Source organism: Pteronotus mesoamericanus, unplaced genomic scaffold, assembly GCF_021234165.1.
Source record: "Pteronotus mesoamericanus isolate MK-2021 breed Mesoamerican mustached bat unplaced genomic scaffold, CSHL_Meso_final contig_169, whole genome shotgun sequence".
Taxonomy (NCBI): domain Eukaryota; kingdom Metazoa; phylum Chordata; class Mammalia; order Chiroptera; family Mormoopidae; genus Pteronotus; species Pteronotus mesoamericanus.
The window spans coordinates 21,959,594-21,975,938 of NW_026555068.1; the positions used below are offsets into that span (position 1 = coordinate 21,959,594).

General features: G+C 42.8%; 1 protein-coding gene across 1 annotated transcript; it reads left to right on the plus strand.

Moving 5' to 3' along the window:
• Positions 1 to 63: 63 nt before the first annotated feature.
• RWDD4 (RWD domain containing 4) lies at positions 64 to 10,927 on the plus strand. The gene is made up of 6 exons (XM_054565844.1): positions 64 to 347; positions 2,423 to 2,503; positions 6,778 to 6,887; positions 6,978 to 7,125; positions 8,565 to 8,682; positions 10,821 to 10,927. Exons 1-6 carry the CDS (start codon positions 324 to 326, stop codon positions 10,925 to 10,927), a joined length of 588 nt encoding a protein of 195 aa, XP_054421819.1. The 5' UTR covers positions 64 to 323.
• The last annotated feature ends 5,418 nt before the right edge of the window (positions 10,928 to 16,345 follow it).

Below are 16,345 nucleotides of genomic sequence, written 5' to 3' on the forward strand. Positions count from 1 at the left end.
AGGAGCAGGAGGTGGGGCCAATTGGAGAAGCGAGAAGGAAGAGGAGGCGGAGCCTCTGGCGTTACTGCCCTGCTGTCTCTCCCTGGACGCGCCAGCGCCCCGCCACCTGCGGCCGGGGGCTCAGTGCCCACAGCCCTTCGGTAGGCGGCTTTGCTCTGCCCAAGGGTCAGAGGTGCGCGTGACTGTCGTCTAGGGTGCGAAGGGTGTACCAATCGCAGCCGTGGGCGCAGAACCGGGACGCCCCGCCCTCGGGGCCACTGCTCGCGCCTTCTCGTCGTAGTCGCGAACGCCGTCCGCCCGGGAGGCGCCCTGCGACCCGCGCGATGAGTGCCAACGAGGACCAGGAGGTGAGTCCCAGGGCTGCACGCCCTGTCCCCGCGCAGGGGCGGTGCCCATCCCCGAGGAGGGGCTGCTGTCCCCCAGCCCAGATGAGACCCGGCGCTCAGACCCGTGGCCCCGCACGTGCCCTCGATCCTACAGCGGACAGAGCCTGGCTGGGGTGCCCCACGTTGACCGGTGTCCTGCGAGCAGAGACCAGGCGTGCGTCCCTTTCTATCTCCTCACCTTCCGCAGTTCTCAGTTTTGTCGGCGGGGGGTCGCCCCAGGTCTCTTTAATAGCAAGGAGGAATGTCCTTGGTCGACGACCCGGTGAACTTGGCAGACCTTAAGTCCCGTGTGTTATTTGGAGCTTGTGAACTGAGTTATTTTATTATAATCTGGTCACCTTTAAATTCTAAGTCTGTTAGCATGTAGGGAGAGTTAACTGAGTTAGTTAAATCTTTGATGGAGGACAATAATGACACTAGTGTCCCCTGGCTCTGGCCATATTGTTTGGTGAAATTACTTATCCCTCTGATGCTTCCTATCCAGTGGATACGAAGTCTATTTTGAGCATACACAGAGTTGAAGGGGATGCTACCTGTCCTCTCAAGAGGAACCTTCTAACATAATGTGGATGGATGAAGGGAAGGTCTACAAAGGTAAAGCGATTGCCCAGGGCTGCGCAGTGGTAGGATCAAGACTAGAATCCGCGTCTCCTAGGTAACTAGTTCAATACTCATTTAGACTATATTGCTTGAAATTTAGCACTTTTACAGGGTAGATATAATAGAATCTCTGGACTATCAGTTACCTTTAAAGGACCACAAATTTCCACAAGCAAGTTGATATCTCCATCCATTCTGAAATATTCTCGACAGGTGAGTTTCTAAGCTAAGACATGACCAGTTCTTACTGGGACACATGGAGCGTGTACTATAATGTTAGATTGTTTTTCAAGGACTGTTTGAATTCTTTTTCTGCCAACAGCACTATTCACTATTCCATCAAATTGTCATTGACAAAATTGGCAAGCCTGCCTTCAATTTTTGTTCTTGTCCAGGTCATTAATTAAAATGTAGGAAAGCATTAAGGACAGAAGAAGTAGCACTGTATTTTGAGTAAGTTTGTTTCAATGTAAGCTCAATTGCTCTTGAATCCAGTTTGAGTTTCTGTAAAGGTAACCAGAGAAACCCGAGGAGCCTTACCGGAACCCAAGTTGATGCTTTCGCGCCTTTCCCTAAGTTACCCCCTCTAAGAAGGGTTCTTTACATGCATCTTGTTTTCTACATGCCTGTTAGGCCTTAGGAACTACCCATTACTCTCCCAGGTCCTCACAGGCACTTTCCTTAATAATCTGTTCTAAACTTTTGTCTGCATAGATCAAATCCACCCATCTTTAGTTTGTAGAATTCATGACATGCATTTTTTTGAAAACTAAAATACCTACCCAAGTGTGCAGTCTTTCCCTGGCTTCTCTTCGCAAGGGCTCACCAGTAATTGCAAGAGCGCTTGAGTCTTCTCATCTGTAGGCCCACAATGTTCTAGGAAATATTTCAGGCAAGGGTTTCTAGTTACATTTTCTCTTACAGTCCTTTTCTAGATCTTTGTGGCCTTTTTCTGTCATTTTTTTTTCAAGTTTTGTTTCATTTTTTGGGAAGTATTACAAATGCAGTATATGTAAATAATGTTCTTTCATGTTCTTTCTACCCCAGGCCACTCTTCAGCAGAGTGATAAAGGGCACACGCCCTGAGCTGCTTTAAACCAAATCTTATCCCCTCCACCCCTACTCCCCCCACCCCTCACCCCTGCCGTGGGAAGGAGAAAATAGTGAGATTTTCTTCACAGGATTGATGTGAGAATAAAGTGACATAATACACTGTAAATGCTTAGCAGTGCCTGGCACATAGTTTTAAAAGTAAGTATATTGGTATTAGTATTATTGTGATGTCTTACTCTATCCACGTATATAGGAAACATCTCAGGCCCTATAATTTAGTCAAGCTTTACGTAGTTGAGTGGGCTTGAATCAGAAACTAAAGCCCCTCTATTTCTAATCCATGTATTCCCCTAAACAAAACTCATTTGATTCATTTCTTTCAGATGGAACTGGAAGCATTACGCTCTATATATGAAGGAGACGAAAGTTTCCGGGAATTAAGTCCAGTTTCATTCCAGTATAGGGTAAGACACGGCACGAGCAGGGCTCCATGGCTGCGAAAGACTAAAGGTTGCTAAAGATGCTGGTTTTGTGTTTTAATTCAGTGGTTTGAATATATGTCTGTTTTTTCTGAAGCATTTAAAGGAAGACACATCACTGCGGCATCAATTTTTTTAACTTTTTAAAATATAATTCAGAAACTTTTAAAAAAGGTAAACTTGTTTCTATTGTACCAGATTTATAGTGTTATAAAATAAACCTTTAATGATAGGGTTTTACCCTGTCATCTGAAAGATAACTTTTCTCACTCAAAACTTCCCAAGTTCTTATAGCTGGTATTGATAAATATTAGGATTAAAATCCAGGTCTTTATTCTGACTCTATTACTCTTTTTACTACCCTATGATATAGTTAAGAAAAGTTGGTAATTTCTTAATTCAGTATGATTAATATGTCTGAATATTTTTTGTATATGTGAAATGTTGATTTCTCTCTATCATTGAAGTTGCTCATTGCCCAGTTTTTATCATGAAACAGTACCACTATTTTATTTTGTAAACAAAAGATATAAACCATTTGTCCCAATGATTATAAGTAATAGTGGTATCGGTAGAAAAGTTTTTTTGTAAAAGATATGTGGTTATTGACATTGTCACTATTTAAAATAAGTTGTATGAAAAAAGGTCCTCATACATGTTTTTTATAGAACTATCACAGGAAGTCACTTTTTTTAAAGATCTTATTTATTTTTAGAGAGAGGGGAAGGGAGGGAGAAAAAGAGGGAGAGAAACATCAGTGTTTGAGAGAGAGATCGATCGGTTGCCTCTTGCATGCCCCCAACTGGACACCTGGCCCGCGATGCAGGCATGTGCCCTGACTGGGAATCGAACCAGCGACCCTTCAGTTCACAGGCCAGCACTCAATCCACTGAGCCTCTCCACCAGGGCAGGAAGTCACTTCTTTATAGTTGCTCCCTCAGGATACTTCCCTCTCTGCTCAGCGCTCCTCAGTTCTTCTTGAAGCTCAACGCCATCTCCATGTAGATGACAACAAAGGGACGTGTAATGATCGAAGTTACTAATGGAGTGAGGTCCTAGGCCCTTCTCTCTGACGCTGACTGCCGCCGCGGACTCCCCAGCCGCTGCTGCCTGGCCTTAGCAAATGGGAGGCTGAGCTCCCCCGCGCTGCCCCGAGTGTCGGTGTTAACAGCAGTTGTGTACTGAGCAGAGGAGGCAGGACGTTGTAGGACATGTGTGTCCCGCAGGACAGACACTCTGACGTGACCTAGAGGGTGCATTTTAGGGGAGTGAAGCTGAGGTTCAGAGAAGGTGTGTTGGGAGTCCGAGTACCTGGGGTGCAGTCCTGGCTGCGTCCTCATCGGACCCTCGGTTCCTGTGCAGACAGGCTAGTAGCCCCCTAAGCGAGCCCCCGCTTTCAGCGCTTCCTGCACTTCCGGCCCAGGCAGCACCATCAGCCCCCACGACTGCCACTGCGGGTTGGTCTCTAAACACCTGGGTAGCTGCCTCGCGCCTTTGTCCATGAACTTCCCTTCCTGGGTTCCTCTGGTCTGCAGAGTGAGGGTGACACTCCTTCGCCTGACAGTCAGTCTGCAAAACCCTATTGTTTGCCTCAGGCTGCCCCCAAACTCCCGGCCACTGCCGTCCCTCCCGCACAATGGCCTGTTAAATACAGCCCCGGTGTTTGTGTCGGCGCCCTTAGACACATTGGACACATCGGACACATCGTTTGCTCTTCCCCTCCCCCTCCCCCATCAGCCATCCTCCTCCTCCTTTAATACCTAACTCCTCTGCGACATATTTGGGCCATGTCTTCTCTCTCTCCTGTAACTTCAAAGCAGAACTGACCATTGCGCGTTTCTTCCTACTCTGTTCTGCCGCTTGTGAAGTTTTAGTCGTCCTGCATTTCAGTGATTTATCGAACATCTGCCTCCCTAGAAGACAGGGGTGGTCCTGTCTCTGTCTTTGTTAATCCTGGTACCTGGCACAGTGTGAGGAGGGCAGTTATTTTCTACATGCACCTCGAGGAAGGACTTACTGATTGTACAGAGCAAGTAATTTTTGTTACCTTTTAATCATCTCTATATTTAAAATAGAAGCATACGGGTCTTTAGCTTAAGCAATTACATCATCATTGCAGACACAAAAATGCAGGCACAAACCGATGACAGCCATTATGCAGGTAGTCAAATTATTTGGGTGTATCAGCAGATGCCTGAGTGTAGCTGACATCGTTTCCAAGCCCCATCTTACTGGTGTGTGTGATTGAGGGTGCGGGATGGAAATAAAAAGTTAGTCATCAGAAAATCAAGGTGAATCCAGTAACAGTTTCAGGTGAAAAGAATTTAATTTTATTGTTGTTTGAATATTTCAAAAAGCAGCACATCTACTAAAAACATTACAGAAGAGATTAGCATAGCCCTGTACAAGAATGAGATACCGATTCATGAATCATCCCGTAGTTTTATTAGAAAATCACCGTGTTGCAACCACCAATGTGATGATTGTGTCAGACAGTCATTAGAATCATTAATGGGTGCTAAAACCTTTGGGTGAAAAGTTGTTGAGAAACAAGGTATACACATAGATTTATAGCATCACCTCCCTGATTACTTCTTAATTACAAAATGAAAAAGATACCTTTGCCTTGGAGAGATCTGGAGACTATTACCTGAACCAGGTGATCAAACAAGGTAGCACAAGTGATGATTCTGAAGCTCTTACATGCCTCTTACATCTGCTCTGGGAAATATTCCACATCACCTCGGAATTGTCCTTACCGAAGCCATTTAATCTGGATCTGAACAGAGGAAATCATCAGACAGTCCTGATGTGGGGACCTTATACAGGAAAACTAGCCTAGACTCTTTTTGTCCTAAAAGACATTTAAAGTCAGGAGAGGGCTAGAGACTGTGCTAAATTAAGGCAGAATAAAGAGATTGGACAACCATATGTAATCCCTAGTCCTCAGTGGTGTATGGCTTTGCAGTTTGGGGAGGACACTCTGGATATGATTGGGGAACATTTAATATGGATTATGAGTTAGATCATATTTTTTTGTCAGTGTTAAATATCTTGGGTGTCATAATGGTATCATGGTTATAAAGGACAATATCGCTATTGTTTGTATACTTTGCCTATACATATCTGAGAACGTTTTCATGGTGTCTGCTGTTTACTTTCAAATGGTTCAACAAAAACCAAAGAAAAAAAGCCTCACACAACATTTGGGGTTGGGGGTGAATCTGTAGTAGAGAAGAAGAAAGAGAAAGTAGAGTAAAATAAGATACATTTAGTAAATAAGATACACATCAGCGAGTGCTTATTTTTTTTACTCAATTTCTCTATAAGATTAAAATTTTTCAAAATAAAACGTTAGGGAGAATAAAAGAAACAGAAAGGACATCTTTAAATTACTCAAGTGAAGAGGGTCCAAAAGTACAAACTTTCAATTATAAATAAATCGAGGAGGGAGGGAAGGTACAGCCTGGCGACTGTAGTTAATAATATTTCATCATGTATTCGGAAGTCACTGAGAGTAGATCTTAGCTATTTTCCTCACAAGGAAAAAAAAGTGTGTCTATGTATGGTGGCAGACATTCACTAGACTTATTATGGTGATCATTTCACAGTGTATACAAATATTGAATCATTGTTATACACCTGAGCTAATACAATATTATATGTCAAGTGTACCTGAATTAAAAATAAATAAAATGAAAAAAATGATTCAGGAGTTGCTGTTTAGCTGAAGGTATCATTGTACTTTTCCTCATCTCTGTGCCTTTTCCTTTTTTCTCTAAATTTTACATTTCATTTTCAAGTCTCTTGGAACGACGCTCGTAGCAGTTTACTTGTTCTTAATGCTCCTTATGATGTAGCTGTAGGAAGACCCAAGGCAAAGACACGGTGTTTTAAGTCTGTGGATTATTACTTTCGTCCATTCTCTTCTTGTCCCCCACGGTTCATGCTTACCCTCAGAGAGCTTTGAGGAAACAAAAGCTGTGTGTAGAAGGCACAGTCCTGGCGCTGGAAGAAGCTGGAGGGCCGGTCTGCGAGACAGGCCGAGGACAGCCGAGGACAGCGGCCGAAGCTGGGAAACCGGCGAGGACTGCGCTGCTGCGCTCGCCCCGCCGGCCCTCAGCCCGTGCCCGGAGCTTCTCACGCTTGCATCCCTGACCGATCATGAGCACCAGGAAGAGTTCCTCATTTTAAAGATCAGAATGTAATATCCTGTCTTGGATCACTTTTTACAAGCCTAAGGTTTCCCTTTTTTTCAGATAGGTGAGAATGGCGATCCCAAAGCCTTCCTGATAGAGATTTCCTGGACAGAAACGTATCCCCAGACGCCTCCCATCATATCTATGAACGCTTTTTTTAACAACACCATGTGAGTGATGTTTTGTTCTTGTTGGCTTTTGTTTGTTTTTAACATTCTCTTTTGCTTTCCTCTTAGCAATGTGTTTCTTGTGCATTATAGATCCTCCGCTGTAAAGCAGAGCATTTTGGCCAAGTTACAGGAGGCCGTGGAAGTGAACCTGGGCACCGCCATGACCTACACACTGTTCGAGTACGCCAAGGACCACAGGGAGCAGTTCATGGAGAACCACCGTCCCGCCGCGTCCGCGGTGAGCGCGTCTGCGCTCTTGCCAGATTGCTTGTTGCTTTGATTTTATTGTTAGTAATTAATTTTGACTAGTTATTATCTTTTAAAATTTAGAAGAGGACTTTGTATTAGAGTCAAGTGAGTTGCATCGGGAGTACATAAGAACAATGAATGTAAGATTTCTTAGCTTCCATGTAACTTTAAAAATTAAATTATGCTCTCCAGATTTTACCCCTTCTATAAGACTAGAACCCTTCATCTGCCACCAAAACAAATGTTGTAGAAACAATAGTTTTTCAAGGTTATTTGATCTATTCATAAAGCTCAGAGGAGATTTTTTGCGTAGAGCCAAAATATATATGAGATTTTATGAGGATTATTTGCTTGTAAATAGTCTTGCCACTGTTCAGTTTGAAGGTATTCCAGCTTAAGGAGACTTACTAAATAAAAAAAGTGTACATTTTCTAGATTTATTTTAGGAAATAATAATCTTTTCCGACCTTGTGTGCATTAGTCCCCTTTGCACCATGTTCTGCACTAAAAGTTTTTCAGAGATCGGTATGAATTGAGCTTATCTTGTGGATTAAGCTGTAAGCTTTGGACAGCAAAGGCCATGCCTTGTACTTGAGCAGTTCTGGCTCCCACCTCCGCAGCGGAGTGTAGAACAGTTGGAGAAGCAGTGCAGGTGGCAGCCAAGGTCCAGGACTGGAGGCCAGGCTGTCTGGGTTCAAACTCTCAGCACCCCTCGCTGGGTGACTTTGGGCAGGTTCCTTGACCTCTCTGTGCTCAGTTTCTTCCCCTGTAAAATGGCAGTTATGATAGTATCTACCTTATAAGATTGTAGTAAGGATCAAATGAGTATAAACATATAACATTCTTAACAATATTTGCACCTAGTAAGCATTTTAAATTTTGTCATAAACTCAGACTGCATGAACTGGGATACAGGGGTGGGCAAGAGGAGGTTTACAGTTGTGAGTACACAAAAAACAAGTTTATTCTTGTATTATTATTTATTGTATTTGTATTACAACTGTCAACCTACCTTTGCCCACCCCGCATTTTAAAGATTTCCTTCATTTCCTCAGGGAACCAGGGTAGTTAAGTAGACACATGTGATTTTTCTAACGACTTATTTAAACTTCCAAATAATAGCAAATGAACTAAATTGTAACATTGCCTAGGAACTTGAGAGCACCGGCATATGCTGGTATCAGAGCGTTGTTCTGAGGGACCTCCTGTGACAATTGTGCTAATACGGTGTCCTTCAGCGTGAACTTCGAGAGGAGTGAAAGGAAACTGGTGTGCTAAGGTCGCCAGAGCGTATGAGTGAAGCTGACACACAGGATTCTTTTACTTCACAAATCTCAGTGTCTTCAGCTCATTTCAGGATGTAGCCATATTTTGTGAAATTCTACCAGCTTTAAGGCATAGGCCTATGAATTATTTCTTCTCTCCTAGACATCCATGAGCAATATCATCTCAGCTGAAACTCCAACTATGGCCCCATCAAGTAAGAAAAAAGACAAAAAAGAACAACTTTCCAAAGCCCAGAAACGTAAACTGGCAGATAAAACAGGTTTGTGTTTGTTTTTTTTCTTTTATAACACAAATAAAGGTGTTGCCTTTTAGTGCGGTATGGGTGCTTAAAGAGGGTGTTTAGAAGATTAGTCTGTACTCTTAATTCTTGGCACATTTGGATCAGAGACTGTGTTCGGCCGCAGATGTCTACGGCAAACATTTCCTGCCTCCCCACTGGGGCTGAGCATCTGAGGCGACGGTGGATGAGCTTGGACTAGCGCACAGATGTGTGTCCTGCTGGACCCTCTCTGACACGTGTGGGATTTTCCTGTTTGTTTACCACTAAAGCAGATACATGATTATTGGAAGTTTTTTGAAATACAGCTTTCCTATGAAATGAAGTCTAGTATACCATTAGAACTTAGCACAATAAATATTTTTAATGTTTTTGTCTATAGTTGACTTAGTCAACAACAGTAAAACCTGAGAATAGAACTCCTGTGTGTCTTAAGCCAGAGTCATCTGGTATAGACCTTGAGGAGAGAGTTTTAAACTGCAGCTCCTATCACCAACAGTGTTTTATCTCTTTATTTAACCTGAAAATCTGCAGATTGGTATCAGTCTAGAAACGTTTTCCACAGTTCAAGAAAGTGAGGACGTTACCACGTGTGCCTGTATACATTTATATACATATACACAGTGTCTGTGCGTAGCAGCTTACGTCTGTGTGTGTGTGTCATTGGTGTGAGTTTACAAGCTGCCCTCAGTTGGGAAGAACTGATCTTCTATTCTGGTGCAGACCTTTAACGATGTCCTTTGTTTAATGAATTGTAGGTCATTGTTTGGTTGTCTATGTTTTGTTTAGTGTCTGGCAGAGTAAAAAGATAGCAACCCTGTATTGGCCCTCAAGATACATTTGTGAGATAAAACTGCGGGGAGTCCATCGCAGCAGCGCCAAAGCAGCGCTGAAGTGCAGCAGCAGCAACCGAAACCGGGGATTGTTAGCTGCTGCTGTCTGCTTTCTGGAATTTCGGTTCATCGCTTTTCGGGGTGTTTAGCATCTGTCAGTTAGTTCATGATCTGTTGCTTCCATACGTAATGGCCTATGATCACTCCCTCTTATTACTGGCTCCCCACCTCCAGGTCCTTGCTGACGCCCACCCGGAAGTCGTATCTTCCTGCCATGTAGGTACAGGTATAGGAGTCTGTAGCATGGAGCTTGCATTCTAAACCGAACTGTGGGTTGGTTTAAGTTGCCAGGATCGGTGATCTGCCTTCGTGCCCCTCGTAACCGCAGTCGGGCGCTCAGACGCTTCCTGGCACGGCGGAGGAAGTTGCCGTTAGCACCCGGGAGTGAGCTCCAGTCACACTGCTGCTCTTCCGTGAGAATCACGGAGTTAGTTGGTTTCCCTTACTGCAGAATTAATGTACGTGTTTCAAAGACAGATTTTGAAAGTTTTATAAAATGAGACATACGGATATATCAAGCATAAAGGAAATCAAGCCATTTTAATTGAAAAATGTTTAGGTTGTATGTATTTATTAAACTATCCTTTGTATTTGAATATTCTATTCAAAGAATGAAATTACTTCGTAAATTATAAATTCCTGTATAAGCGTTGAGCTTATTTTCAAGCACTCCCAGCAGATTAAAGCTCTACTTTAAAAATATAAGGTTAATTCATGAGTATTTTTATCAGAGGAATAAATAAATACGGTGGCCAGGCCTCGTCTCGCTCTCGAAGCCAAGCGTTTGTTTGTGAGGCCCCTTGTCCCGAGCCGCACTCCTGCAGTGAGACAGGAGCCGTGGAACAGTGAGCCAGCCCAGCCTGGCACTTCAATGAGCGGGACCCTGCGTGGAGCAGCAGAATCTCGTGCAAGTGCGCGAGGCTGGGAGCCGATTCCTTTCTCTCCCGGGCGTCACCTGCTCACCTCCATGCTTTGCCCTTGAAACCATCGTCTTGAATGAAACAGGAACGTCAGAGGGTACACCTGAAATACTGGGCGCATAGGCCTCGGAACACTGTGCTTCCAGTCACAGGGATGATACGTTCGTTTTGCAGCTTCGCAAATTGTAACTTAAATTTGTATCTGTTTGTGGTGCAGGATAGTATAAAAATTGTATTAATTAGAATACTAATTAATTTAAAAATTACTGATTGGTCTTAAAAATGCAGTTGCTATTTTCCGTTCTAGATCACAAAGGCGAACGTCCGCGAGGGTGGAACTGGGTTGACGTGGTGAAGGTACGTACTATTTCTGTTCTGGCCTCAGGGCTCCGTAGGACTGTCACCGTCAAGTAACGAACATTTTATCTTTCATTTTCTCCCCCTCAATGTCCGGGTTTCACTGGGATGCCTGTTGCCTGTTTCACACTCAGCATGTAAGTATCTGTAACTGCAATAAAGTATGACTGTTTTTGTAAGTACATCATAAGAATGGACATGCTTAACTAGGGCTCTAAATCAGTGACACTGTGGAACATGAAGAAACAAGTCACAGAAAGAAATGCTTCGACTTCCTGGTAGAGATTAAGGATTTTATTTAGGTCTGGCCCAAGTTGTAATTTCCCGTCATTATCAAGAAAGCTTTTCTGTTTTTGTTGTTTAAAATTGTTTACTTTCCATTTTGAATTTTTCTGCTGACTACGGTCACTATTTTTCTTGCACAAGTTGTAGCTTCAAATGTTTTAAACTATACCTAACACAGTGAGTTAATTGTCTTTGTAGGACTCATGAAATGAGTTTTGCACGCCGATTAGTACCAGTACTGTCAGAAGTAATTAATATGATCCAAGGAGAGCTAAAGATTAGGATTTTTGTGAGGACCTACACATGTGGGTCATTTACAAGCATGGTGTTCTTAGAGTTTATTTTGAAGTCAGCTGTTTGGGCCATGGGATGCCTTTTCTATGAGAACTGTTTAACCTTTGTGTTTCTAGAATCTAGTACAAAAATCTAGTACTGCCTGGGGGTAGGAGGCCATGGGCTACCGCTGGGCTAAAGAAACAGCACCCCTCGCCTTCTAGGCAGGAGGCCGGCTGTCCACGGCGTGTCTCTGGGTGCGTCCGCTCTGGCGTGCCCTCATCTACCCCAGCGCCTCCGCGATGCTTGATGAAGGTCCCACGTTGTCCTAGGTGGCCCGTGGGTGTCTCACCAGCGGAGTCTGGATTTCCCCCTTTGTTCTGTTGGGGTTATATTTGCAGAAAACACCATTTCAAGTATAGTTCAATGCGGTGACAGCTGGAGGTGGTATAAGTGGTGGAACCTTGTTGTTTCTTGTCCCAGTGGCTACAAATGTTTACTTTCGATATGAAGTGAAAATAATGAATTCAATCTGATAGTTTAAACTTGCTGAATATTTCTTCCATCTTCTTTTGTAGTTGAGCAAAACTGGCTCTAAAGATGATGAATAGCGCTCGGAACTGAAACAAGGGAAGAGCGTCCTTCAAAAGTAACTGGGTTCACAGTCGTTCATTACCCTTTTCTGGTATTGAGGTGGCTTTTTATAAAACAATTTTTTGTATGATTCTTACATAAAAATAGTTTAAGCTGAAAGTTCATGAAGAGATTTGGTTGTATTAAATTATTTTCACAAACTTGTCTTAATAAAAGGTGAAAATGTTACTGTTTAGTATCCTTTGGAAGCCTTTTGAGCTTCGTCAATGGACAAATACAGAGGATAATAAGTAATGTTAATTTATATGATCTTATTCTAGTGGATGTGATAATTTCTTTTTTTTTTAAAGTATGAAGCCCTTTTCAAAAATCTGCCCCAGGGGAACAGAATTTGAAGGAACATTTATTCCACAGCACAGTCCTTGTTCACAGGCTTCTTGTCCTGAGTGTTCATCTCTTTCTGGTCATTACTGAGGCATGAATTGCTTCAGAGGAATTTAAGTGCTGGCCTTTGAGCTTTACACATAATATTCTTCATAGTTCCTCTTTTATTTTTCAAGGGTGAACAGCTTCTCTTTACTAAGTGAATGTTTGCTTACACTTTTCTCTTGGTTTTGGTCACGATGTTTGATCACGAAAACTCTCCATGGCACGTAGACCAGGAGAACAGAAAAACACATCTGTCAAGTGCACCAGAAAACGTCTGAGCAGAAGGGCCAGCTCCTCTGGAAAACATTTCTCTTCACTGCATATGCCAAGATGGGCGTGAAAGATGCCTTAATATTTAACTTTTATATTGTTGGAGATGATGGTTTTAATAAATTTCTATTTATCTGCTACTGTGTATTTTTAGTTTGGTAACTGAGGTCTCCTAAATGATTTGACATGAACCTGCATTTCAAGTTTTGCTTCTTTTCAAGTATTCAGATGTATTTCTCAACCCACGCATCTTTGTAATGATAGAGGTACTACAAATGCCGACCGGTGGTCCCTGCTTGATTTTTTTTAAGTCATTAATCGAGGAAGCTCTCGGCGCAGTGTTACCCGGCAGCGGGCTGATATCTTTATGCGATTTACAGTGATTCTCTACCTGCTCCCCAGCTTTCGAAACACTCAGAATTTCTGCTGTGATGTCTGGAAGCGGGGTGGGTGGCTGCTCAGTTCTACCTGTGCAGCTGGAAGTTAGCTCGGCCCAAGAGCCGTGTGAGTTGTATTCGTGGTCTTTACTGGGTTAACATTGTCTTCAGTTAAATTACTTGAATTATAAGTATAATTACAGTGAAGAAGTTTAACCTCATTTTTAAAAGCTGAATCACATTTTACTTCTTAAAATAGCGATAGAAACATTAACATTCGGACCACTGAAATATGCCGACGTTTTGTGTGGGGGTTGCGTATGTAGTTTTTGTTCTGTTGATCTGTTGCTTTTTTTTTTTTTTTTAAAGAAACAAACTGCTACATCTGCTAGTGGAAGAAAACGCTCTGTTTTTCTCTGAAGAGTCTGAAGTTACTCAGGCTTATCATGGTTCATAGATTACAAAGAATAATGCTAGGAAAATGCCAATGAACTATTTTTACTCTTTTTCTATGAAATGACAGATTCTGGGGGAGATGGTGGCGGCAGGGCCTCTTGCTACCTTCTGTAGTAAATCGATTGAGCATTCCCTTCTCTCCTCAGCATCGCCATCGCTGTTAACACTCCCAAGTATATTTTCTCAAACTCTGATTACTTAAAATTGTGTGGAATGACATAATTAATAAGCAATAAAATCCGAATTACAATGAGTTGCATACGTTTTATTTCAAATGACTCGGGGAAGAATTATTGATTTTACTGTGTTTAACCTGCATAGGTGTGATATAGCACATAGCCTCCTACCAGAAACTGTTCACACTGTTCGGATTAAAAAATATGAGCTGACAACAAGGTAAGGAATACCCAGTCTAAAAAATTAAAGTTGGGACCTAGAGGTTAAGGACAGCTTCTGTTTTCAAGCTTCAGGGGTCCCAGGAGGCAGGAGGTGAAGTCCAAGGTGAGGAGTCTTGGTCTGTCTGTCTCGGTCTCTCTCTCTCTCTCTCTCTCTTTCTCTCTCTCTCTCTCTCTCTCTCATACACACACACACCCCCACCCCATAAGGCTGAGAAGTACCCCCAGTACTCTCCTGAACACTTATAACATGTCACCTCTGACTTGGACTTCAGGCTAAATCCCTTCCCATGTGGGACATCTGAAAAAAAACAAAACCAAACCAGGATTTTAGTTTGAAGGGGTACCAAGCATGTAATGCCTCTTGGCATTGTGAAAATGACCACAAATTCACTCTGGAAAAACCTAGCGTCTGGAGAGGCCCCGGCTACAGAGTCCATGGGATGTGCATTCGCAGTCAAAACGCACAGTGCACAGAAGCAAGACGCCGTGAGCCTGGCGAGGAGAAACGTAGGGGGTAAGAGCCTCAGGGATGTCTCGCTATTACACAGACAAGCATTCAGAGAGAATGGAGTAAGGAGCAAAACCCCTGAAATTATCAAGTAGATTTGGAAAAGAACCCAACAGAGCTTCTCAAAAGGAAAAATAAAGACAATGAATTAAAGTTACAAATGAAGTATCGTTACAGTGTATCAATATCCTGGGGAATAAAATCGCATTTCGGATTTTCTCTTTTTGATTATAGCAGCATCTCAGTCATTCTGTGTCATTTCCTCACAGGCCCCAGGATTTTATTTTTCTAGCAATTTTATTTATTTTCAGAGGGGAAAGGAGGGAGGGTCGGTTGCCTCTCACACGCCCTGACTGGGGACCGAAGCTGCAACCCAGGCATGTGCCCTGGCAGGGATTCAAACCAGCAACCTTCTGCTTTGCAGGATGAGGCACCCACCAACTGAGCCACACTGGTCAGGGGGCACAGGCCCCAACATTTTAGACTGGTTGTGTGATTCGAGCCTTCATGAAGTCCTGCCTGAGGCTACAGATGTGTCCCCTGCCCCAGCTGGACCTTGTCTGTTCTCAATCATGACAGAATAACAGGGAAATCATATATGTATGATCTGAAGTGCATGTCAGACTACAGTATGTGATCCATTAGTGAACAGATCATCGAGGGACTTGACCAGCAGTTTTTTTAGTGGAACAAAAGAGAATTTAACAGGAAATACCAGTGTATTCTGCCTGTGGTCAGGGTATTTTTGTGTGTGTATGGGTGCTGTGTGAAATTGTTATCTTCAGTAACAGTGAAAAAGGGGTTTGAAAGCGATTAGTCAGGGCACACAAGATGGAACAAATTTTGTATGAAGACATTTTTTTTTAAATACAACATGCTGTTCAAAATGTCAAGAACATTACTCATTGATTTTGCATTTTTCCTGGATACAGTTCAGTAAAGCTACATTGCATAGTATAACAGGAGAGGAATGAATGAGACGTTTGATTTAGAGTAAGATCCTTCAACAACTACATTTGTAATAATGGAAATCCTTGCCTGGCAGTTTGTGCTAATATGAAGAACTGATGAGAACATATAAAGCAAATGCCTGAATAAGTAATTTCAATAGCTTTAGTATCTTACTGATAAAAACCAAAAATAAGAAAATTAATTCAATTATTCCACCATTTCTAGAAGAATAATTAGTTTCTTCCTGGGTTTCTTGTAGAAATCTAGCTTCCAAGTTAAATTGTCATAATCGACAGATGGCGGCGATAAAATAGGAAACATTCTCACCCCTGCGCATTTCTCCCTATTTTACTGCTGGTGTCTGGGAAGTTTTAGAAGATCTTTCATGTTTCTCTGAGACCTCCTGGAGCTAGCATGTCCTTTTCTGGGGCTTCCGCAAAGATTTGGCCTGTTGGGGCGCTATCGATATTTTAGGAACAAGCCAACGCGGTGCCCAGCTCTGTCTCCTTTGGTAACAGAAGAGAATGCAACCTATGAACAGAAGAAACTGTTTGTGGGGAAGGGGAACGCTGATGAAAGCATTTTTGCTTCATAATTCAGTGCTTAGAAACTAACCTTGAAAGGTTTAATATTAGGACAGCTTTCCAGGTACAGACAGAGATAAGGATCAAGGCTTTCTTTTAACAGGTGGAATTACAGAGGATGAGCCCTCTTGTGTGTGGGCAGAATGAAGACTTCGCTCCTGCGACAAGGTGAAACTGGACCCTTGCCTCTGCTGAGGGCCGTAGGTGTCCTGAAGCCCTGTCACCTCATTTGTGAAGGGACATGCTGGGATTTGGGCCCCTGTCTCCTGGGACAACAACCCATCAGAAGGCTCAGCGGAAGCCAAGTCTGTATGAACGTCTACATTCCTTTTACTGTGTCTTTTGTGTTG

What these genes read in the sequence shown, in the direction of transcription:
- RWDD4 (XM_054565844.1), top strand. Translation starts at nt 324, where the DNA reads ATGAGTGCCAACGAGGACCAGGAG. An exon ending in CAGTTTCATTCCAGTATAGG is followed by an intron (nt 2,504 to 6,777) that starts GTAAGACACGGC and finishes CCTTTTTTTCAG; the next exon opens with ATAGGTGAGAATGGCGATCC. An exon ending in TAAACTGGCAGATAAAACAG is followed by an intron (nt 8,683 to 10,820) that starts GTTTGTGTTTGT and finishes TTTCCGTTCTAG; the next exon opens with ATCACAAAGGCGAACGTCCG.